The sequence below is a fragment of the Cajanus cajan genome, chromosome 5, assembly GCF_000230855.2.
Source record: "Cajanus cajan strain Asha chromosome 5, NIPB_CcT2T_4, whole genome shotgun sequence".
NCBI classification, from domain to species: domain Eukaryota; kingdom Viridiplantae; phylum Streptophyta; class Magnoliopsida; order Fabales; family Fabaceae; genus Cajanus; species Cajanus cajan.
Window position 1 is genome coordinate 25,983,370 of NC_138521.1, and position 23,789 is coordinate 26,007,158.

The window sequence follows — 23,789 nt, forward strand, 5'->3', positions numbered from 1 at the left end:
AATTATTAGTAAATACTTCATACTAATAATATAGATATAAATAAATAAATAAGTATTTTTAAGCACATATTGAGGAGAGAAATCAAGGAATTTGAAATTTGATTTCTAGTTAATTTGTAATTACAAACGAAATAGATGAGTTATATAAAAAAATTTATAAATAATCTATCAATAAAATCCTTATACAGTAGCGAAAAGTCAGGTGTTTATGAGAAATGAGTCCACTCTAGTTACTAATTGGACAAGTTATGATAGTAACAGGTACTTTTAAAGAGCCACTTCTGTCCGCTGTTTTCCCCCCATTTTTGGCACAATATTTTGAGGTTTTCTTTTTCCCGGTTAGACTTACGCGTATACGATGAGACATAATTGTTTTTCGCTAATGATCAAACCATATTTGTTAGCATTTTAAATAATTTGATTTGACCATAGAATAATATATTTTTTTTTTATCGTATAGTAACAATAGCTTGTATTTATAATAAGTTGAGTTTTTTTTTTTTTTTTTTAATAATTTCTTGGGCAAATAGGCGAAGGAACGGAATGTTTAATTTTAGCGAATGGCCCAATAGCCTCCTTCCTAAAGGGCTGTTAATTTCGCCTTAAAAAAAAATCTGACTCAATTTGATTGTTAAATTTGTTTTCTCTTTAAACTCATGATTCAAAAGTGACAAAACCTGTGGGCTGTGCTGTGCCATATTTTGGGATCAAGTCAAATTAGGTTAGTATTTTGTTGGTCTAATCCAACTAATAAAATCTTCAGGTTGGGCAGGCTGGCCATATGATTGTTATTCTTTATAAATAAATTTAATATTTTTTGACAGAAAAATAAATTTGATATTTAAAAACTTAAACAAATGAAAGATGAAAAAATTTGGACATGTTTATTTTAGATTATTGATAAACAAATTAGGAATCTATTACATTCACCGTTTAATAAATTAACGCTTGAAATTTGAATGGATAGAAAATCAATCTTATTAATTGAGGAACCAATCGAGGGTTACATATATACATGAAACTTAAAAATAGAAAGGAAGCAACAGAGCTGAAAATAAGGAAACAGAATAAATAACAGCTAGAGATAAGCAAGTAGTTGGCATTGTAACAAATGCTAATTAGTTAGAAACTAATTTGACCATGGGTATTAGCCCCCTCAAACCGGAGAATGTATATTAATCATTCCCAGTTTGGAAAAAATATATCTAAATGGTGTAAGCATCAGAAGTTTTGTGTAAATGTCAACTAGTTGTTGTGTTGAAGGGACAGACAGAAGATGAATAAGGCCTTGGTTGAGCTTTTACTGAACAATGTGACAATCCAACACGATGTTTTGTACGCTCATGGAAGTTAGGATTATGAGCAATATGGATTGTCGAGTGGTTGTCATAGAAGAGTGACATAGGAGAAGGCTCAGCAGCTTGCAAATCCTACAGTAGATAAGAGATACATTGTGCTTCACACATTGTTGATGCAAATGCGCGATACTCAGCTTCACATGAAGACCTCGCTGTAGTAGTTTGCTTCTTGGATCGCCATGAGATTAAAGAGAAACCAATGTATAAATAATACCCACTAATTGATTTTCTAGAATTAATGCATCCAGCCTAATTAGAGTCATTGTATGTTGTGAGCTTGTGAGTGTTTGATGATGGATAGAAAAGGCCACACCTAGGTGAGCCTTTGATATAGCGAAGGACATTGTGAACAGCTGCTTGATGTTGGTTTGTGGGAGCAGATAAGAATTGACTAAGTTGATTCACCACAAAAGCTATGTCTAGTCTTGTAGTTGTAAGATAAAGAAGTCTTCCTATCAATCTTCTATAGGAGTTGATATCAGAGAGTGGTTTGCTAGTAGTAGCTCCCAACCTGACTGAGTTATCCATAGGTGTTGTTGCTGCCTTACAGTAGAGAAGACCAGAGTCTGATAAAAGTTTCAAGGAATATTTGCGTTGGTTAACCACTATGTGTTTACAAGACCGTGTAATTTCTAAACCCAAAAAGAACTTGGCTTCTCCAAGATCCTTAATGTGAAACTGTGCATGAAGAGACTGCTTGACCTTATTGATCTCAAAAATGTCATTTCCTATTAACAATACATCGTCAACATATAATAGTAAAGTGGTGAAGGATTTCTCTGTCTTCTTGGTATACAAGGTGTTATCAGCTTGACTTTGAGAATAACCAAGAACCTGCAGAGCATGTGAGATAGTGTTGAACCATTGTCGACTAGCTTGCTTTAACCCATAGAGAGTTTTCTTTAATAAACAAACCTGGTTAGGCTTAAAAGTCAAGAGACCTTGCGGTAAAGCCATATAAATTTCTTCTTCTAGGTTTGCATGTATGAAAGCATTATCTACATCTAATTGGTGTAAAACCAATTTTTGGAGGAGGCCAAAGCTAACACAAATCTTAGAGTGGTCATCTTTGCTACGGGGGAAAAGGTATCCATGAAGCCAATACCTTCTATTTGAGTGTAACCCTTCACAACCAGCCTTGTTTTGTGTCGTTCTACTGTCCCATCCTGTTTGTGCTTGAATTTGTAGACCCATTTGTAACCAATGAGGTTTTTGTCAGGTAGTTTATCAACCAGGACCCAAGTATTGTTTCTTGCCAAAGCCTCTAGTTTTTGATCCATGGTTATCCTCTAACATTCATGTTTGACAGCCTCGGAATATCTGGTGGGCTCAAGTGTGGTGGTGATGTTCATAACAAAAGACTAATATGAAGGTGTCAAACAATCATAAGAAAGCACTTGAGAAAGAGGATAGAGATTATTACTTTTGCCTGAAGATTGATGTGGCACAGTAGTGGCAACAACAAGGTTGCAGTGATAGTCCTAAAATATGAAGGAGGCTTTATAATTCTCTTAATTGAACACTATGGTACCGGTATAGGATTATGTGGTGTGGCTATTACATCTGCTATTTGGCTATTAAGAAGAGGATTTGTTGGTGTTTTAGGTTCTAACTCAGTTTGTGGTAGAGTGTAATCAAAAGGTTCCATAAGAATAAAGGTTGGCAAGGGAATACTAGAACTGGAAGTAGTGTTGGTAGATGATTCAATTGATATGGAAAAATATTTTCATGGAAGATGACATTCCAAGATATTGACAACTTTCTGATCTTGAGGTCATAGACAATTTAACCTTTTATGCCACTTTTATATCCCAGAAAAATACACTTTGTGGCTCTAGGATCAAATTTAGTCCTATGACTAACAAGTGTGGAGGAGAAACAAAGTGAACCAAAGACCTTGAGTTGAGTAGGTCAAGAAGACATTTACATAGGAGCTGATAAGGGCACTAGTTAGCCAAAATTGGTGTAGGGTTTCAGTTGATGAGATAAACTGAGTGCATAACTATATAAGACCAAAATATTTTGGGAAGGTGAACTTGAAACAACAAGGCTTTAGCAACATTGAGAATATGTTGGTGTTTTCTTTCTACTATGGAGTTTTGTTGAGGAGCTTCTACACAACTTGTTTGGTGAACTATTCCTTTTGTAGCATAAAATTGGTCAAATTTGAACTCCTTACCATTATCAATTCTAATGGTTTTAACTGCGGTTTGAAACTACTTTTCCACCAATGCTCAAAAGGCTTGAATTAAAGGTCTGACTTCTGCCTTATTCTTTAGCAAATAAATCCAAGTGTGTCTAGAGTAGTCATCCACTATGGCAAGGAAATAAGAATGACCATGTATGGACATTACAGAAACTAGACCCCAAATATCAGCATGAATCAACTCAAATATTGTAGTGGTAAAGGAGAAACTTAAAGGAAAACTTAACTTTCTTTATTTTGCGATATGACATATCACAAACGTGATTTTTATTACAATAAACAAAAGGAAACATTTCACTAATTGCTTGACTTCTATCAAAAGACGGATGACCCAACCTATAATGCCATAAATTGGGAAAATTGGAAGGAAAATTACAAGAAAAAATTTATAAAATGGTGTTGTAAATAGAGATGGAGAGTTTCTTGCAAATAATAAAGGATTGAGAAGACTCGATTGTCTTTGTGAAAATGTATAGGCCTCTTTGTGCTTTAGTTGTGCCAATCATCTTGCAAGCCTGAAATCTTGTATTAAACAAATATCGTTAAGGAAAGTCAGTTTACAATGAAGGGTTTGAGTTATTTTTGTAACTGATATTAGATTGAATTTGAAGCTTCGTAGAAATAAAACATCAGTCAAAACAAAATTGGATGAAAAATGAATTGTGCCAGATATGGTGGTTGAAATTAAGATTCCATTGGGCAAGGACACTTTCATAGGTGGCATGTGCTTGTATGCAGTAAAGTAATTGAGGGAATTTGAGATGTGGTCCGTGGCACCAATGTCCGGGATCTATCTAGAGATTAGTACATTACCATTACTTGTTGGATTTGAATTAGTACAAGCATTCGCATGAGCAGTATGCTGTGTGGAGTCCCTCTGATCTTATTGTGGAAGTAAAGCTAATAAACTCTAATATTGGTTTGTAGTAAAATGAAACCACACACTTTCTTGTGTTTCCTTTCCTGATGAATCTTCTAAGTAGTTGGTCTCATTTTCTTCAGTCATCACCATATTTGCAAATCTTAAAGTAATGCTTTTGGAATTTTTGAACTTAAAACCAGCAGGGAAACCGTGTTTCCTATAACAAACGTCAACTGTGTGACCTATTTTTCCATGCCACGAGCATTTCTTGGAAGTGTATATGTTATTCCAACCATTACCATTCCCTTGATTTCTTTTGGAGTGTGATGCATCATCACTGGCCGCAATAAGAGCCTCTGGCACAGAAGCATTCTCAGTGGCAAATTGTTGTTCTTGTTGAGAAATTAGTGCAAAAACTTGGTTCACATTAGGAAGATTATCTAAGAGCATCAGTTGTGATCTAACACCTAAATATTGGTCATTCAGTCCTCGCAAGAATCTAACCACTTGATTCTTATTTCGCTACTCTTTAACTTTCTGGATTGCACCACATGAACATTTAGGGTTGCATGTACAAATAGAAGGGGATTCAAAACATCTAATTCATCCCATAGAGTTTTTAGTGCAGTGTAAAATTTTGAGACAAAGTTATCACCTTGCCTCTGGAAAAAGATTTCCTCTTGAATTTTTGAGATTTTGAACAAATTAGCATGGGAAAAATGCTCACAGAGTTCCTTCCACATACGTCTAAAGCCGTCTCATGCCAAAGAATGGATTGCCCAATATCCAAGCTCATCGAATTTATTAGCCAACTAAGAACAAACATGTTACCTCATTCCAGAAAGGAAAAATTGCATGATTCTTTGGTGGTTCTGCAATTGTGCTGTCAACGAATCCCAACTTATTCTTTGTCAACAAGCTCATCTTCATCGCACGAGACCAACTGTGATAATTCCCGTTTGTGAGCGGTGGTGAAACAAGGATGGTGGAGAGGCTCTCGTTTGGGTGTATATATAGGGGATTTAATGTATTATATGCATCTTGCACAATATAGGGGTATGTGGCTGCATTAGCCATTGATGTGCACAACAAAGCTCTCTCTAATAATAAATTAACAATTGAAATTTGAATGGATAGAAAATCAATCTTATTAATTGAGGAACCAACCGAGGGTTACATATATACATGAAACTTAAAAATAGAAAGAAAGCAACAGAGTTGGAAATAAGGAAACAGAATAAACAATAGCTAGAGATAAGCAAGTAGTTGCACCGTAACAAATGCTAATTAGTTAGAAACTAATTTGACCATGTGTATTATCGATTGGATTTAAATTCTTCGCATGAAAAGAAATCTAAATTAAAAGCATTTCTATAATTTTTAGATGATAACATATGAGGTATAATATGAATCGGATTAACATTAATTAAAAAATCCAAACTAGTGAGTTGATATTAATATTAAATGCAAAAAAAGATTTAAGTGTTTAACTGTATAAGAGTTACATTTTGTGAAATCTAATCTCAACATTAACATATTGTTTCATTACTTATCTAAACCACTCTCTACGTGTTCGTAAAAATGCCAAAAGAACTTTATCTTTTTATTGCACCATCTTTATTTTTTTTTACCAATCAAACTCAATTAATGGGATATTCTTTAGTCTAAAATAGTGAGTGAATATTTTATTATTGTGTATTTCATAAGTCCTTAAGGAGACGATATCTACTCATCATTGAACTACTTTCACCATTGGATACTTGCTAAACAAATAATACTAGTTCCATGATAATCTTGAAGTAAGGTGAGCAAAGGATAGGTTAGGTTGAGTTATGCTTGACCCTAACTCACCCCTAAATTTTGATCGGATCAATATTTAGACTCTAACCATCCCTAAACTTAAGTGAATTTGATGATCTACAAGTTGAATTTGGATTGGGTTCTTTTAGGACATGATTAGGTTAACCCGAAACATAAGTAATATATATTCTTACTTATTAATGTAATGGAGATTTTAAGAATAATTTAATTTCATCATTATAAATGATATATTATGTAAATTAAACTATTGTTACTTAGGTTATAATTTTTTGGTGAAATATAAAAAATGAAGGCAAAAATATATTTTTAGTCCCTTATATTATTTATTAGTGTCAATTTAGTCATATTTTAATTAATTGAATCAATTTAGTCCCACATCTTTAAAATGTATCTTAATGTTTGATTTTTCATTTCCTCCGTTTAAATACTTAATATATTTGACATGTGTCATGCCACGTGTCATGTCATCATGTCAGGTGTCATGATGTCCAGCCATGTGGCATGACAACATGACACATGTCATGGCACGTGTCATATTCGTTAAGTATTTGAACGAAGGAGACGGAAAATCAAACATTGAGATACATTTTAAAGATGTGGGACTAAATTGATTCAATTAATTAAAATGTGACTAAATTGAATCTAATAAATGATATAAGGCACGAAAAGTATATTTTTTCCAAAAATGAAATACATTATGAAAATATAAGTACTGGTTGGGTCGGATTATGTTCGACCCTAACCTGTCCCTGAATTTTGATTGGACCAATTTCTTAAATTCTAACCCATCCTTAGACCTAATTGAACCTGATATCTATGTGTTAAATTAGGATGACCAAGTTGGGCCACTGGGTTGGGTTGAGTTCTACTTACACCTATCCTAAAGGAGTCTCTTTGCGAGAAAAATGAAAATCATGTCTTTATAATCAATGCCATCTTTTTTTTAGTAAACTCCTTAGCAACAAGTCTAGCCTTGTATTGTTTAAAGTTGTCATAAGAATCATATTTAGTCTTAAATACTCACTTACAACTTCCTCTCTTGTAACATTTTGACAATTCTACAAGATCCCAAACACTATTTTGTTCCATAGATTTTAACTTTTATTTCATGACATCTAACAATTTCTCAAAATTATCACAACTTACAACTTGCAAAAACAAAAGTGGATCATCATTATTAATATTTAAGTCAGTTTCTGACTTATATAGATATATCTATTGGGACTTGATAAGGTAAGTTACAAAACAATTTTAATTAAAAGGAACCCATGAGCGAAATAACCCTTTCCTACGATCACACTAAACACAAGAACCACACTAAGGTTTAGGGTTTTACCTTTGTAGTGCGCTTTGTGCCGTTATGGAGAGTCCTCTATGTGCTGTTGAAGGATGAAGACCTTTTTTCTTCTAATCACCAAGCACCAAAAGCTATGAGGCCTCTACTTAATCCAAGTAAGCAATGTAGGAGCAGGTTTTCAATGCTAGCCACATGGTAGACAATGTTAGGGTTATGTGTGTCTCACCAAACTCTTATTCTTTATTTTTTACTCTATTAGAAAAGGCGTAGGTATGATTAGGTTAACCCATCTATTAATAAACTATTGTTGACCTAATTTTCCTCCTTGTTGAGTTAGCCCAATACAAGCTCAATATCTTGTCCATTTGATTAAATCACTTTGCTACTAATTATTAATTAAATATTATTTAATTAATTGACCCTTAAATTAAATTATATTTAATATAATAATTTTTTTCAAACGTTTATTCTATTTGTGTGACCCTATAATTTATCATTGATTGACAATAATATTTAATATTTTATAATAAGCATTATAAACAAAGATTGACATCTAACAATGATTCATTGTCACCTAATTAAAAAGAATAAATTGTTTATTCAATTTCAATATTTCTATAACTATAATTATCGTATGATTATTTGTCCCTTCATCCATATGCCTTTGATTAAACATGAGACGTAATAGTGTCATTCTCGTTAAGTCCAATTATATGTTTCTTGATACCTAAGTAGATGTCCAAACACAAATATACCCAATATTCAAAAAATCACATTCAAATTACAATTGAATCAAGAATACAAATTATCATATTTAACACACAACGGAACAATTATTTGTAATCCAAATTGATTTTAGTAGTTACCTTCTTTCACTTTAGGGAAAAACAACTAGTATATGTTTTAACTACTTTCCTTTACTTGTTTTTCGTTAGCATACTTGTTTAAGAGCATTTCTTCCTTATCCAATTTGTTTAGAAGGCTATATTCTTGCCTATTAGGGGTCTCGTGCACATACACTTGAACTTTTCTTTGCAAAAATCTTTTATCACTCCATTTTTTGTGAAATACTTTCAAAGATTTATGAAAAACTTTCTTGAACAAAAATGAGTGATCATTATTCTTATCATAGTAGTGTGCATGGTCAAAATTCTCATAGTAGTAGAAAGAGTACTAAGGAAGAACTTAGGCAATTGAAAGAATATATTAGGAGGAAAGGTGAGGAAAATGAAAAAAATAATGAAGCCATAATAAAGTTATTGGTTAAACTTGTCGTGAAAGTTGATACTATAGAAAACCCAAAGATAAAAGTTGTGAGGGGGCCTTTTAGGTTAACTAAAGGTAAGAGGGTTGAAAAACCCAAGAGTAAATGATGGAGGACCATCCATAGAGAGTGCACACATGCCATTCATAGGGAGCTCACACATAAAGACCATTGAGCATTTAACTAGGTCCATGGTTAGGAGGCTAGAGAAGGCTTATACATAGAATGTGCTTCTTAGACCTATGCTCTACATGACCATTGAGTATGAATCCTCTCATTAGTCTCTTAGTCTCCATTGTATATAACTTATATAGTACTTTGTACATATTAGATACTTGTATAGGTGTATTGCTTTGCCTTTGTATTTGTAAGGTACCTTTTTCTTTCTTTGTAGATCATACCCTTAGGATTTTAGGGTATATTACTTGGAGACTTTTACTTCTTTTGACCTTGTATTAAGGGTCATAAATATTCTCAGTTTTAGTTTTAGAAGTGGGGTGGCAAATAACAACTGTGTAGGTGAAGCTAGCAATTGAGCCCTTAGTGGGCCTAGGCCAAATTTTACATATTAGGCTTGTTTTGCTCTATTTAATCTAAGTAATTGATTTAGCTAGGTCTCACCTTCATTTGGTGAACCTAACTAAACCAATTAGAATAGTTTGTATTGGATTAAGTGAAGGAAAACAAGGCTAGGCTGTCATTCTCACCTTTGGCTAAGTCTTTTAGTAGCTTCTCCAACACACTTGGTTCTTGTTAGCCAAGGAGACAAGGTGATACTTGACACCTCTTGATTGGTTCTTCTATATCTAAGTGTCCCTATCTTGTCTATTTTGCACTACAAGCTACTCCACCAATATAGGTTGTTTCACTTGTAAAAATCACTCTGGATGCATTTATATGAGAGTTTTCAAGTTTATCTCTGAATTCTTTCTCGCTAAAGTCTCAAATTCTCTTTGATTTGATTCTAATTCTCTTATCCTCTTCCTAAAGGGTGTGGTGAAAATTGAAGTGGTTTATCTTCTTCCTAGGAGTGACACCACTTGAAAAGAGTTTTTTACCTCCTAAGGTGAAACTAGAGGTCTCTATCTCCATTAGAGACCTTGGAGAAGCTTGAGAAGTGTCAAGAAGCCAAAGATCTAGGGAGGAACTTGAAGGAGAAGCCAAAGCATTCAGTCACTCCTTAATATTTTTCATCATTTGGTATCAAGAGCAAGGTCTTTTGATGGAGCCAAGTAGGTGAGATGAAATGATGATTCCTCCTTGCTTGGTTCCGCAAATGATCTTGGTCTTTGAGTCCACAATTCTGGAAAGAAAGTAGAAGAAGGAAGCTAGATTCGGATGAACCAAACCTTAGATGGAAGCACTCAAGTTAGGAGTGCAAGGGATTGCTCACAGATTAGCTTTAGAAGTGGCGGATTCCTAAAGCTAAGCTAAGTAACTAAAGTGACTCTTGGAGAGAAAATGGCTGAAGAATGTATTCATATTTCTCTATGCTCAAAAGTGTTTACAAAGAGTGAAGGAACAAGCATTTATAGATCCTTGAAGCAAGCTAGGTGGCGCCAACTTCACTAGCCACATTTGGCGCCAAAAATTCAAATTTCAAATGGAAATTTGAATTCAAATTCAAGGCTCCATGTGCTATTTCGTGAATTTGGGGCTTCCATGCATCTAAATATCATTTAGGGGACATTTGAAGTGTATTTGGAGGTGCACATGTTCAACCATACTTGGCAAGAAACATGTGATCCAAATGCATCTCAAATGACTACTAAATGAAACCTAGATTTTAGCTTCTTGGCCTATTTTAGTATTCCTTCAATATTCCTATGCTAATGGCCTAAATATAATGGCCAACCAAATATAAACATTAGGAAATAATAAAAGAAACAAAATGAGCCCAATATTGAGTACCAAAAGTCCAAAGGCCTATGAAGCTCAAAACTACACCCATTAAGCCTATGGCCCAAAAATGCTACTCTATGTGGTCCAGAATACAAGACCAAAATATATGAAACTTATACTAATATATTATATACAAAATAGAAGAAAATGGAAATCTCAAGGTGTGGCCCATGTGAGGAGCAACTTGGGCCTTCCAAGTCCATCAGGCCCATTGGGCTTTGACTGGCTCAAATCTTCATACCTAACCCATTCCTCTTGATTCCTTCAAGGTGTCACCTCTTGCCTTCCTAAGCATGATTCCATCATCTTCTTGGTAAACACTTTCCTAAAGCTTCTTTTCAATTTTTGTTCGGTCAAAACACGATATATAGTGTCTAAATTTGTTATATATGTTTGCTCCTTGATTGTACAATGATTTGTATGGATTAGGATTGTTCTTGTGTCAAAACTATAAATCTATAGAACAATGCACCTTGTCTTGCATGTTTTTGATTCATACATAAATCTTTGTGAATCAATCTTGTTGTGTGCTTTTAGATTATTCTCGAATCTTCATTTTATTGTTTTAGGTTTTCTTATATCTTATTTGAATCCATAAGAAATTCGTTCAAAAGAAAATCCTAAAGAGAAACAAGTATTGAAAGCATTTTTCATTTCTTAATCTCCTAGTTTTGTCTTAGAAATTTTGTGTAGTTGCTTTACTTGTTATAACTTCTCTTGTGTGCCTTTTTCTTTTGAAATCTATAAACATTAGTCTCTATTTTTGGTTTGTTAATATTTCTGGCTGAACATTTGTTAAATCTTAGAAGTGCTCATTGAATGATTCCTATGCATGTTATTAGACCTAATATGTTCTAGTGTCAATTTTTTTGAACTTCAATTGCTAATTCTTTCTTAGCAAATTAAGGTCACCAATTATGTGTCTTGTGTGCTTATTTTAAGAAATATAAATAGAGTAGAAAGTGAAAAAATAAAATCAAAGAAAGTGTACAAAAAAGAGAACAAACTAGAAGCAAAACATAGAAACTTGTCTTGTACACTTACACTTCCTATATCTGTTTTCCACCACTTGTAAACCTTCTTAATTCATTGTCTGGCCTTTGTTTTAACTGCTATATATATATATATATATATATATATATATATATATATATATATATATATATATATATATATATATAAAAGAAAGAGCTAAGAAGGCAACAGAAAAAAGAAAATAAAAGCAAAAAGCTAGAAAAAGAAAAGTTTAAAACAAAGAAAGTTTAGAGCACTTGGCCTTGTGATTTTTTGTGCATTTTTGCTTTGGTTTACTCTCTGTACAGTGGCTAGAAACACAATTAAAACACTCAAAATATTAGCACAAATATTTTGTTTCATTTTGTAATCAACTCTAGTGTCATTCTTAGGACTATTCCTTTGACAACTAATGTTGAAATTGTCTCTTATTTTTTGCTTTGCGTCTTTTAATATTCTTTTAGTTTGTCACATTAATTCTTACTTGAGTTTAGCCTTTTCTAATTGTACTTTTTCAGCTTTGATTTTATTGGCTCCTACTCTCTCTTGTTGGTTGTTATTTCTTGGTGGTGGTAGGTCCATTTTCAAGTCATTACACTTGGAAAGGAGTTGATAATTTGATAAACATTGGATCCACTTCGAAGGAACTAGAACTTTTGGGAGATTGAGGTACCATAAAACTTGAGAGAAACACATTGGAGAGGCTAACTTGTTTTCTTATTTTGTAGGGACAAAAATCATACAAATCGGATTAGTAACCGATTTTAGCAACGAAAATTTCCAACACTATCCAAACCCGTCACAAATGCCGTTAATAAAGTTGTCTCTAATTTTGTTTCCACTTTGTTTGAACTTCATTTCATTTGAGTTTCATTCGTAATTTATTTGTATTTCATTTGCAATCTTTTAGTTGCTAGACTTTTCATTTTCCTTGCTTAATTTGTAATTGTATTGACTATTAGGAGTGTCTTGGGAAACCTTTGGTGTTCTCCCATCTCTCCTATGTTTTACTAGTGAAACTTAATAACCGTTAGTACTTGTGGAAGTGTCCTAAGGGATTCTAAGTGTCACTTAGGTTTCCGCTAGGGACTTATCTAATTTACTTGCTTTCTAGATATGTTTAGTACTTGGGGAAGTGGTCTAAAGGGCTCTTAAGTGTCATTTGGACTTCTACCCTAGGAAACTCGACTAGTGTATGCTTTTACATGCTTTCTTTATTGCTTTCTTCGTTAGTTTACTTTCTAATTCCATTTAGGAACGTTCTAAGTTCTCTTTAGAATGCTTTCTTTGCCTACTACGGTTTGTGCACACACTTGATTTTTGTGCAAAATTATTTTGTAAGACAAGTATAAAAAAGTTTAGTAATTCTTACTTAAAAAGACTTGGTTATTAAGTGACTCTTATGTTATAAAAATTATCTAGATTAATCTTTTATCAATTAAATGTCAGTAGTGTAATGGTAAGGCAACTTATAATTATTCAAAGGTCTTGGGCTTAAGCCCCATCCGGTATATAAGTCTTTAATATTTAACATTTGCATATACATACTATGCAAAGCAAAGTAAAATCTAGGTTGTATGGGTTTATATAGTCTGATAGCATAACTAATGAAAAAGGGGTTCCGACCAACTTGTCCAAACCAGTTTTTAAAATTATGCTTTATATTCGATTACTTCAACTTTTAAATATCATAAGAAACTTATCTCCACATATATTATTTAATGTTTTGTGACTATTCTATTATCCGAGCTTTAAATCAATTAAATAGCCTAAAATGTGAGTAAAATAAGAAGTGAAAATTGAAAAAAAAAATAGTTATAATTTCTAATAAATTATAGTTAATTTCCAATAAAAAAAAATAGTTACTAGCAAAGTGTGTGAGAAAAAAGTGTATTATTAGAAAATGTTTACTGTAGATATATTATGGGTTACATATTAAAATTTTCTTATGTGACACCAAGAGGAGCTTAAAAAAATAAGCTCGTATTTTATTTATGAAATGGTAGGATATGAATAAAAAAAAATACTTTGATAGCATTGAGAAAGATAAGATGAGAGAAACTTTCGAATGATTAACTTATTAAAATGTGTAAACAAATATGTGTATATGTGTGTGAGGTACTTATTAAAATAAGTATTTGGAATAAGATATGCATAATTTTTTATGAATTTCTCATATATGATGAGACATTATAAGATCTAGTTAAAATAAATAAAATACTCAAAATGAGATATTTAAGACAAACTCATTAAAATGCTCTTAGTGTTTTTCAATATTGTAATTATATCAATTATCATAATATTCCCTCCATTCTATTGTATTTGTCATTTTAGCGATTCTAATTTGCTTCAATTTGATTTTTGTTTTATATCTTTCTATCAAAATATATATATATATAACATTAAATATGTTTTTCTTATTTTACTCTTAACCAGTATCAATATTTTCTTTGATTAATGAGTTACTTTTCTTTTTTTTAATACTTATTATTTTATAGGTGAAAATTCAAAAGGTTCAATGATATATTAAAAAGGTACATAATTTTTTTTAATGAAATCTAACATATTAATTATATTTTTAAAATTATGTCAAAATTTTAAATCTCAAACAAAATGGAACTCAGAAAATATTAAAAGCGGCATGGAAGGAGTCTTCAATTGAATTTTGAGACCTATTCTAATATTTATGTCCCATGACCCAACTCATCTCTTTCGGTAAGAAAATAAATAAATAAATGAACAACTCACCTAAATCTTTTAGAGTAAAAAAAAATTGAAATTTTCAATTAAAAACTGAAGTCTTTTCCTTTGGAATTGGTTATGCCAGTTTTTTTTTTTATCGGTTTTGAACAAGTTTTAATTTTATACCTATATTTTTGTATGGTCAATTTTTTTCTTTTAATTTAAATGAACCCGGCATCGAATCCGCAGTCCAATTAGCGGATCTAGTCCAATGTTACAACACAGGTGATGATAATTTTGAGTTGTGAATAATTGAGGTCAAATATTCGCGGAATACATCGCTGTCAAGGTTCTGATTTTGAAACACAAAAAGACCCAAAGTTCTGATTTTGAAACAACCAAAGAAACCGAAAGCCAAGCTTCAGTGGCAGAAGCTTCTGCATTGATTTTGGAGGAAAATTAGGTGACAACCACAGTGGAGGGTGTTGCCATGGTTGTAGGGGAATGAATGCTGATAAGGAATGAATGGTGTTTATTGACTGTGAGGGGTGAGAGTGACTTATGCATTAAACAAGTTTTTGGGTTTATTATACATTTTTAATTGGTAAACATTATAACATTAACATATTTGAACTTATGTAAATGCAAGTATTATTCTAATTCTCTACTATTATACTAATCTTAATCTTATGTTTTGTTTAGAAGAATAGAGAAGAAAAAAAAAAGAATATGAGAGAATTGATTCGATAAAAAATAAGTAAAAAATAATATATAGTTTATTTTTATGAAATTATATAAAAAGATGGAGGGAAATTAATATTTTAAATATTTATTTTTATAACTAAATTTTTATATAAAAATATTATTTAAACAATAATATTTTTATCATTTATTAATTAATTATTTAGACAATAATACATATATTTTTTTAAAAAAATTACACATTTACTTTCAAAAGAGTAAAAGTAGATCCACATAAATCCCATTACAATTTTCTCACAAATTTACTTAGATCATCTCCTAAAATCACATTTTTTTTAATTCTTTAATAATCTCTCTTATTTTCTTCTCCATTTCTTACTAAATCACCTCTCTCAAACAAACTATCTCATACAAAGTATTTAGACAAATGATTAATTTTCAACTCTCACATAAACAACAAAAACATGAGTAAAAGAAATAAATCATAAAATAAAATTAAAAAATAAAAAATAAACTAATTTAGACATAAGAAGGTACAATTACAAAGTATAGTTACCATTGTTAATTGTGTTGTTTGATGGTGATTGGTGGCGCTGGTACAAGAGTTGTACAACTCCACTAATTGGGAAAACAACAATGGATAGTGGAGCACGAGCCCGTATCATGGCATGGGACCGAGAGAACAACAAAACCCACATGGAGATCCAAACCCACCACCACAAATGTTACATGGAATCAAACACCAAAATTTAATGGACAGAGACTCAAGATGCGAACGAGCCAGAGTTAGCTTCAATAATTCCCACTTGCATTCAATATTATAGGAGGGCCCAAAGCCACCTTTCTCCTCTCAAGATCGATGTGACACTAGAGCTAACACAAAAATACATACATGCATACCCACCTTATCGTTTTCTCTACTAAAATTTTACTCTCTAGTCTCTACACCCTAATAAATATCTACATCTATCTATAATAAAATTACTGTACAACAATTCCTTCATTCTTCAATCTAATTAGGTGTCATGTTAATGTTGTTACACTAATTGGGAGCCTCCTCTTCATCTTAACCGTTGGAAAGTATATAATTTCATCCTTCTCAGCGACCCATCTGCATAGTACAAACAATTTAAGAATTTATGAAATCATAAAGTGGTTTCTAATTTTTGTAGAAAAGTTACATTACCTGTAAGTTGTAACAAGATGGTGAAGGAAAATTGAGAGTTCTAGCCTTGAGAGTTCTATGCCAGGGCATAATCTCTGTCCACCACCAAATGGTGTAAAGCAATTGTTATTAGCCCCAGCCCCAATATTCTGCACTCATAAATAACTTAGTGATTATGAATTTATGATTTCCTTGCATAGCTATGAGATCATAGTATATAGTTTTTATGATTGCTTGTCTACCTCCCATCTCCACGGATCAAACTCAAAAGGGTTTTCATAATTCATGCCATCCAAATGAACAGAAGTAAGAGATGCCACAACACACCAGTCCTTAGGAATTAGGTATCCTGCACAGTCAGAACACAGAATAGTTAAACCGCATCAACTATATACATTTTTTTTCCACAAATTCTGCAATGCCTATACAAATTATTACTTAATTTCTGATAAAAATTAGTCGTTAACAAGATTAGTAAATATTCCGTATCAATATCATACTTAAAAAAATAAAATTATTGCCCCTTCTTGAAAAACATACCTTTAATATCTACGTCTTTGACTGCTTTTCTCCAAATGGCATTGACAATATTTGCCATCCTTAGAGTTTCGCTGATAACCTTGTGGGTTGTAAATTAAATACACAGCAAGGAAGAAAATTGTCATATAATTTTATATAGAAAATAAGTAAAATTACAATAACCGGTTGGTAACTGATTTTGGTTCTAATAGCTAACGTTAGAAGCTCACATTTTGAGTAAATTGCAGTGACAGGTAGTCAGTCCATGCATAATCATCTGAACTATTCTTCCGTCTCTTCAATTCTATATTCTCCTCCTGGTGTGAACAATCAAATAATCAAAGAAATTAAACATAAATTAATTACTTCAACAATCAACATAGATTTATGTAACACGAAATAAAGTTGGAAATATATTAGTGATTTAACATCGAGTATCAAACTAGAATATGGTGTTCGAAATTACTAAGCTATCATGCAAATAGTAACTTTTTTCCGAGGTGAAGAAGGAACAAAAATGTAAAACATTGAACAAAAAGTAAGGAAGAATAAAGGGAGTATGGTGATTGGCAAAACAAAAGGAAGGTGAGCCCTCCATTGTAAGGAGAAATTATTAGATAGTCAACCATTATTACATGTTCATGATTTTAATCAATCACTATATAAAATGTATTTAAGTTTTTTAATTTATTAAAAAAATTAATTATACTAAATTATGTCATATGTAAATATTAATTAAGAATCATGTAATGTAGGATCATCTAATAATTTATTAGAAAAGTTTAATTTGGTAATGGTGCTTTCATAGTCGTTCATTAATGTAGTATCGTACGGCAAGGAAACACACAACAAAACCCCCAATCACATCCATGTTAACCCCACACTCGTGTACCCTTCATAGTGCTCCAAAGGAAAATGACTACTGAGGGTACTTCAAACACTTCTTTATCGTGGACCGTACCGCACACGAGCATATGAATCCTTAGGGTCCATTAAATTTTTCCTAGATTCTATTCATATTTACTGTACAGACTCGATGGTTCAGAAGTGAAGATTAAGGAAGTTTTGTTTTAATTACCTGTATCCTTCTCTTAAGATTATTTAAAGGTAAATTTGGTTTCGGTTTATGTAAACTAAAAATGCATGTAATTTGAGGAATAGAAATAGATATAGAGGGACCAATGACATGTGTATATATATATATATAAAAACTCAATGTTTCTCAACCAACTTAACTAAAAAAATTTCAGAGCACTAAACGTGAAATAACATCATGTATAATATAATTTCGGTATTTCGAAATAATATTGGTAATTTAAAAAGAAAATTGCATGGATGATGTATAATGATGAGTGAAAAAACGTACTACTAATTTGGATAGAGCAACGGGATAGTCACTGAGAAACTTGACAGCCATGGTCATAGCCGTAGGAAGAGTCTCTTCCCCAGGAATCATCATTTCAATGATGTTTTCGCAGATATTTTCCAACATGTTAGGGATAGAGTTGGTGTCACCCTTATCCCGTAAGAGCACATCCACCACATCCTTTGCTGCACCTGAATCCTTATTATTATTATTATTATTTTGGATATCATTGTTCCTTTCCTCTATTACCCTCCGCACTATCTTCATCATTCTTTCCTTAGCCTGCACTATCCAATATCCATTGTTGGCTGTAATTATTATTATTATTAATAATTAATTAATTAATTGAACAAATAATAATAATAACAAATATATTTTGAGTGGGGGTGAATAACCTTCAAAGATTTATATAGTCTTGTTCCTGGAATCTTGAAGGGTAAGCAAATCAACCCTTTTATGAACTCTTCAAATTCTCTCTTCAAGAAGTCTAAATCTTCTCCGGGGCCCATGCTCAGCAGAACTTTAACCAAAATAGTAAATGTAATCTGAAATAAATATCCGGGGAAAAAATTAAAAAAAAAATGCTATAATTATCCACTGAATTGATTGGTAATCAACTAATCATGTCAATAGACACAAACAAACACACGCACACAAGTTTTTATATATAAATATTAGATAAAGGAGATTTGGGTTTGTTGGCTAGCTAAGGAAACATACTTGTAGTTGCTTAAATAGTGTTATCTTGAATATAATATGATGAAATTAAAACGCGTACAAGTGTATGGTGATGAAAAAATGAAGGAGACCTTTTTGACTTGATCTTGAACGTGTATTGGTTGGTGGGTCCAAGAGGCAAAGCATTGTTTAACAGAGTGTTCGACATCTTTGGTGATTCGAGCTTTGAATTGTGGTGATCGTAGGAAGCCTCCAAGGAGTGAATGAAGTTTCCTATGCATGTTTCCATTCATTTGGAGAATGGAGTAATCTCCCATTAGTTCTCTAACTGATTTTGGATACGCAGGGACGAAGATGTTACCCTGGTTCTGCAGAATCACCTTGTTCACTTCCGGGTCTGTCGACACAATCACACCAGTTCCCAAAATGCTCGTCTTAAATACATTACCATATCTGCATAGACAAATAACAAATTCACAACCCAAAGGGAAAATTTAACTTATCATTTTCTTTCTTATTTAAGTAGAGAGATGTCTTCATAGTTCATACAATATTTTTTTTTTTATTAATCCTCCAACTTTTTATAAAGGTTAAATAAATGTATATAATAATATATATAGTAATAACATGGACCACCGGACTTGTGTTCTTATTTCTGAACTTTGTTTCAGTCATAATTAACAGAAAATTTTCGCTTTGGAAAAAATGCATCGTATCCAATTAGGCTAGTAAGTATCGTTGTATGGATGAATATTTTTCAATGAAAAGCAAATGTGCATCAATAAAAATGTAACACACTGTAATAGTTGTTAAATATGTTACATTTTTTTTTTGAAAAACGACAAGTACTTGTCTAAAGTTACCTAAAATTTGTCCTTATTAATATTCATCTTAATTTAAAATAGACTTGATTACATTTTTCCCTTTGATTTAAATTTTACGTGATGTTAGTCTCAATTTTTTTTTTTGAATCAAAGTTTTTCTTTTCGGAAATCAAAAGAAAATTTGGCCCTTCTATCAATTTTCGTTTACCTAAAACTAAAAGATTCTCATTTTCTACACAAAGTTTATGATAGATTTAGAATATAAGATAATTATAAAAGCTCACATCTTAGAAACTTAGTAAAAATTGTATAAAGTTTGGAGGAGTTTAATTTTGTAGGAAATGAAATAAGGATTTGGATAGTGAAAACTTTGAGAACTTTTTATTTCGAGTAAAACTTAATATTTAAGTTAATAAGTTTTGAATAAAAGAAATTTTAAACAGTTTATTAGATTTAATTTGTAAAAAATTTGAATAAAAACTGAGAACTGAAGGTTTTTAAAGTAAAATAATTTTGATAAAGGGATAAAAAATTTGTTTATTTCTAAAAATAGAAGAATTTAATTGACTCAAAAAAATAAAAAGATGAAAACTACACCTAATGTGAACTTAAAAGAGTAAGAATAGAATTGAACCGAAGATTATAAACTTATATGTTAAAAAATGTTTGAAATTGTTTTCTACTAAAAATACTCTTTATTAATAAAGAAGTTCTCGAAACAGCCTTAAAATGAATAATAATGAGTGTTGTTACTGCCTGCAGAAGCAACGCTGCAAGCCAGAACAGTCCAAAGGTGAATCTAGATAGCTCCAGTTACGGCAGAAGCAGGCTTTTCTGCTCTTACTTCATTGGATATGTTATTCTCCCTATAGAAGCTGCAAGCCTACAACGGTACAACCATAAAGGGCTCTTATTTATTAATTCTATCACGAGGGTGTCCAATAATGGACCTCCCTCATCTCTACCTACGTTCATTTCATTCAATTCAATTTTAGAGCTTCTACCCACTTAGCCAGGCTAGGTCCTTTCTCTATGTAGAAACTGTCAAATACCATTTTTTATCTCTTATTAGTTGAAAGGGAATATGCTAGTGCTACCATAATATTCAATAATCAATATGATTAGTAGCTAATGGGTTCTTAAAGTATGTTGATAAAGTTTGATTCTTTTGTCAATCAAGGTTAGTTTAGTTGATAAGAAATTGACTTATATTCTAAAAAGACCAAAATTCGATTTCTGTTGATGTGATGATCTGACTCTGATGAGGCCTGAACTTAACCCACCTAGAACTTTTAATACAAAAGAAAAGAGTTTGATTTGCATGACATGTATATAAAAAACATTATGAGAAAAAAATAAATCATTTGATGATCTTCACATCTTGACTTCACAATTACTACCAATTTACCACATTGTTAATTTTGCAGTCATTAATTTCTAGTTCGTTTGAAACATGCATGGAGTGAAACACAATTGTAAACACAGGCCTTAATTTGTCTTTTTTGTATGAGCACAACACAAAGTGTCTCCTTCCCTGTCTTCGTGACAGAAAAATGAGTCCTTGGCACAAAAAAGAATTACACCTTAGAAAAGTGTTACTTTCTAAAAAGAAAGAAATCTCTTAACCACGTGTTAATAAGAAAAAATAGATCGAGAATGAGGAAATGAACTCATTCTGAATAAAGGATAACAATTTAAAACTAAATTGGTTTCTTCCTAGAAAGAAGATAAAGACTATTTTTCATTAATTATATGAAGAAGAAAAAAAAGCTGGTTCTCTCTAGCTTATTTAATGGTTAAATCCACTTAACCTGCCTACATACAATTAATGTTACTGAAATCCAATTCATCAATTAACATATTCAAAAGCTTCGCTTTATTCTAACATGGCTTCTTTCTTAAAACAAAGATGACATTGCGTTACACTGTGAATCCCAATTAATCACAAATTAAAAAATATGTAACTTTTCATTTCTCTCAATTATGTACTTAAAGCTATAGCCAAGTAGGATGCTAAATAGCATTATTTGAACCGAGTATAGGTATATATAAATCATTGAAAAAAAGATATAGATACATATATATTTATATAGTGAGCATTTCAGATCTAAAAGTTAAAATTAGAAATCTAGAGACATGCAACTTAAATATTTCCTAAATTAGGTAGTAATAGTAAGTTAATGCTGTTCATTCTAACAAATACATATTTTTTCTCTATAGTGTATATGTGGACCACGTACAAGGACAAATTTCCACCAACACATGATCACCGATAAAAATATGCGAATATTGTAAAGGACCACACAGAGTTGTTAAAAGTTGGGCCATCACAAAGAATAGACTAGAAGTAAGAAGATATGTTCATGGGGACAGAGACTTTTAGTGGTTTTTAATTTCTCTGCATATATTATATCAATATATACGTGTATGGATATATATATATATACCTAATAAGGAATCAAAAACACATCTCTCTATTATAAATTGACTATTGATAGTTCTTGTGTTGTCACTTTGGAAATCACTTGTATGTGCATCAATGATGTAATGCTCCAACCGAAGATAAGTTAGGAGTAAAGAGAAAGAAAACTAAAAATAAAAATAAAATTGTGTCGGCTGAGCATGCATGTCATCACCCTCGTGGAGAATGAAATGGTATGAGAAAGTAACAAAAGGAAGCATAAATTGAAAGCAATGGAAATCTTACAGAGACTTTCGTTTTTCCATGAAGCTGACAGGGTTGGAGGAGTAGCCACAAGCAATGAACTCAAGGGTCTCTCCAAGTAAAGGCCAACCTTTGTTTCCTTTTGGAACTTTCCCCTTCTTTTTCTTCTTGACCTTATTACTATTCTCCTTCTTCATCACACAAAGAAACCACCAAAACAAAAGCATACCCATCAGAGTCCATAGTCCAATAAACCATTCCATGGTGAAAAACCCTTGTAGCTTGTTCTGCCTTCTCTGTATCAGTTTGAGTTATGGCACTCCGGGGTAACTTGTGAGTTTCAGTTCATGCAGCTGCTGTTAGGTCGTACTTCACTGTTTGCTATGCTGTTGTTGAGGGGTGAAAAAGAAAGGGAAAAGGAGAAATAGAGAGAGAGAGAGAGAGAGGTGTTGAATATGTTTGATAAGTGAAGGAAGAAACTTCTTTTTGTCCTTCCTTGGGGGAGAGTTATAAATGAGAGTGGGGATACACATATTGAGAGGGAGATTCTGAAGATCTAGGGCTTGAAGCAATCATTTAATGTGATGGTCTTATTGGGTTCACCTAATCAACCGTGATCGTTTATTTTGTCTTCACTCAATTTAGATAGTTATTAATCGGAGCTCTTTGCCATGTCCTAATAACCCCACCCATGCCCCCATGGCTTTCCTACTTGCTCTGCAATTATTAGATATCTCTCTCTCCTCTTTTACTTTTTTTATTTTTAAAATCATTCTTTTATTTATACTACTATTTCCCGTCTTTTATAACTATTATTATAAATAAAAAAAATGATTAGTGTTAAAAGAAATTCAACCCAACTTTAATTAAATCTTATAAAATTAATCTATAAGATGAAAATTATAAGATTATTAGATTTCATTTATCTTTAATCAATCAATTTTAAGAATAAAATTTATAACGTTCAACATTTATGGATGATATGATATATTCAAAAATAATTAATAATTATTAAGATATATGTTCTGATATAATAATAAGGATTGATTCTTAGTTATATATAATGATATGAGATCGCTATCAAATTGTGTAAAAATACATTATTAATTTTTTTTTTTTTATAAGCAAAAGAATTAGATTAAAAGGAGTACAAGGGGTACTCCAACCCATTACAGAAGATTTCAAAACCTAATAAAAAATTACGAAATACACAAACGTGGGCTAAAATACCAATTAGAGTAACTAAAAGAACAACCAGGGACAGAACTTTTAATCCACTTCCATGACCGCATTTTAATATTGTCCAACACTTCCTTGCAATCCATTACACCTTGCTGGAAAATTATACCATTCCGATGAAGCCATAGTGACCAAATTAGAGACACCCAGACCACTTTAAAACACTGCTTGGATTTTTTATAAATACCAAGATTCGTCCAATATAGATAGAGAGAAGTTAGGGAA

The 23,789-nt window shown here is 31.9% G+C and overlaps 2 protein-coding genes across 2 annotated transcripts; both read right to left on the reverse strand.

The window, feature by feature from the left end:
* Positions 1-1,003: 1,003 nt before the first annotated feature.
* LOC109814112 (retrovirus-related Pol polyprotein from transposon RE1) lies at positions 1,004-15,795 on the reverse strand. The gene is made up of 3 exons (XM_083075157.1): positions 15,665-15,795; positions 7,584-7,728; positions 1,004-4,086 (listed from the first exon to the last, which is right to left on the reverse strand). The coding sequence occupies exon 3, from the start codon at positions 2,550-2,552 to the stop codon at positions 1,608-1,610; it is 945 nt and encodes a 314-aa protein (XP_082931283.1). The 5' UTR covers positions 2,553-4,086; positions 7,584-7,728; positions 15,665-15,795; the 3' UTR covers positions 1,004-1,607.
* LOC109814118 (3-epi-6-deoxocathasterone 23-monooxygenase CYP90C1) lies at positions 15,578-23,043 on the reverse strand. Its single transcript, XM_020378469.3, has 9 exons — positions 22,368-23,043; positions 18,968-19,289; positions 18,554-18,703; positions 18,159-18,440; positions 17,023-17,109; positions 16,814-16,892; positions 16,516-16,622; positions 16,295-16,422; positions 15,578-16,219 (listed from the first exon to the last, which is right to left on the reverse strand). Exons 1-9 carry the CDS (start codon positions 22,586-22,588, stop codon positions 16,132-16,134), a joined length of 1,464 nt encoding a protein of 487 aa, XP_020234058.1. The 5' UTR covers positions 22,589-23,043; the 3' UTR covers positions 15,578-16,131.
* Positions 23,044-23,789: the final 746 nt, after the last annotated feature.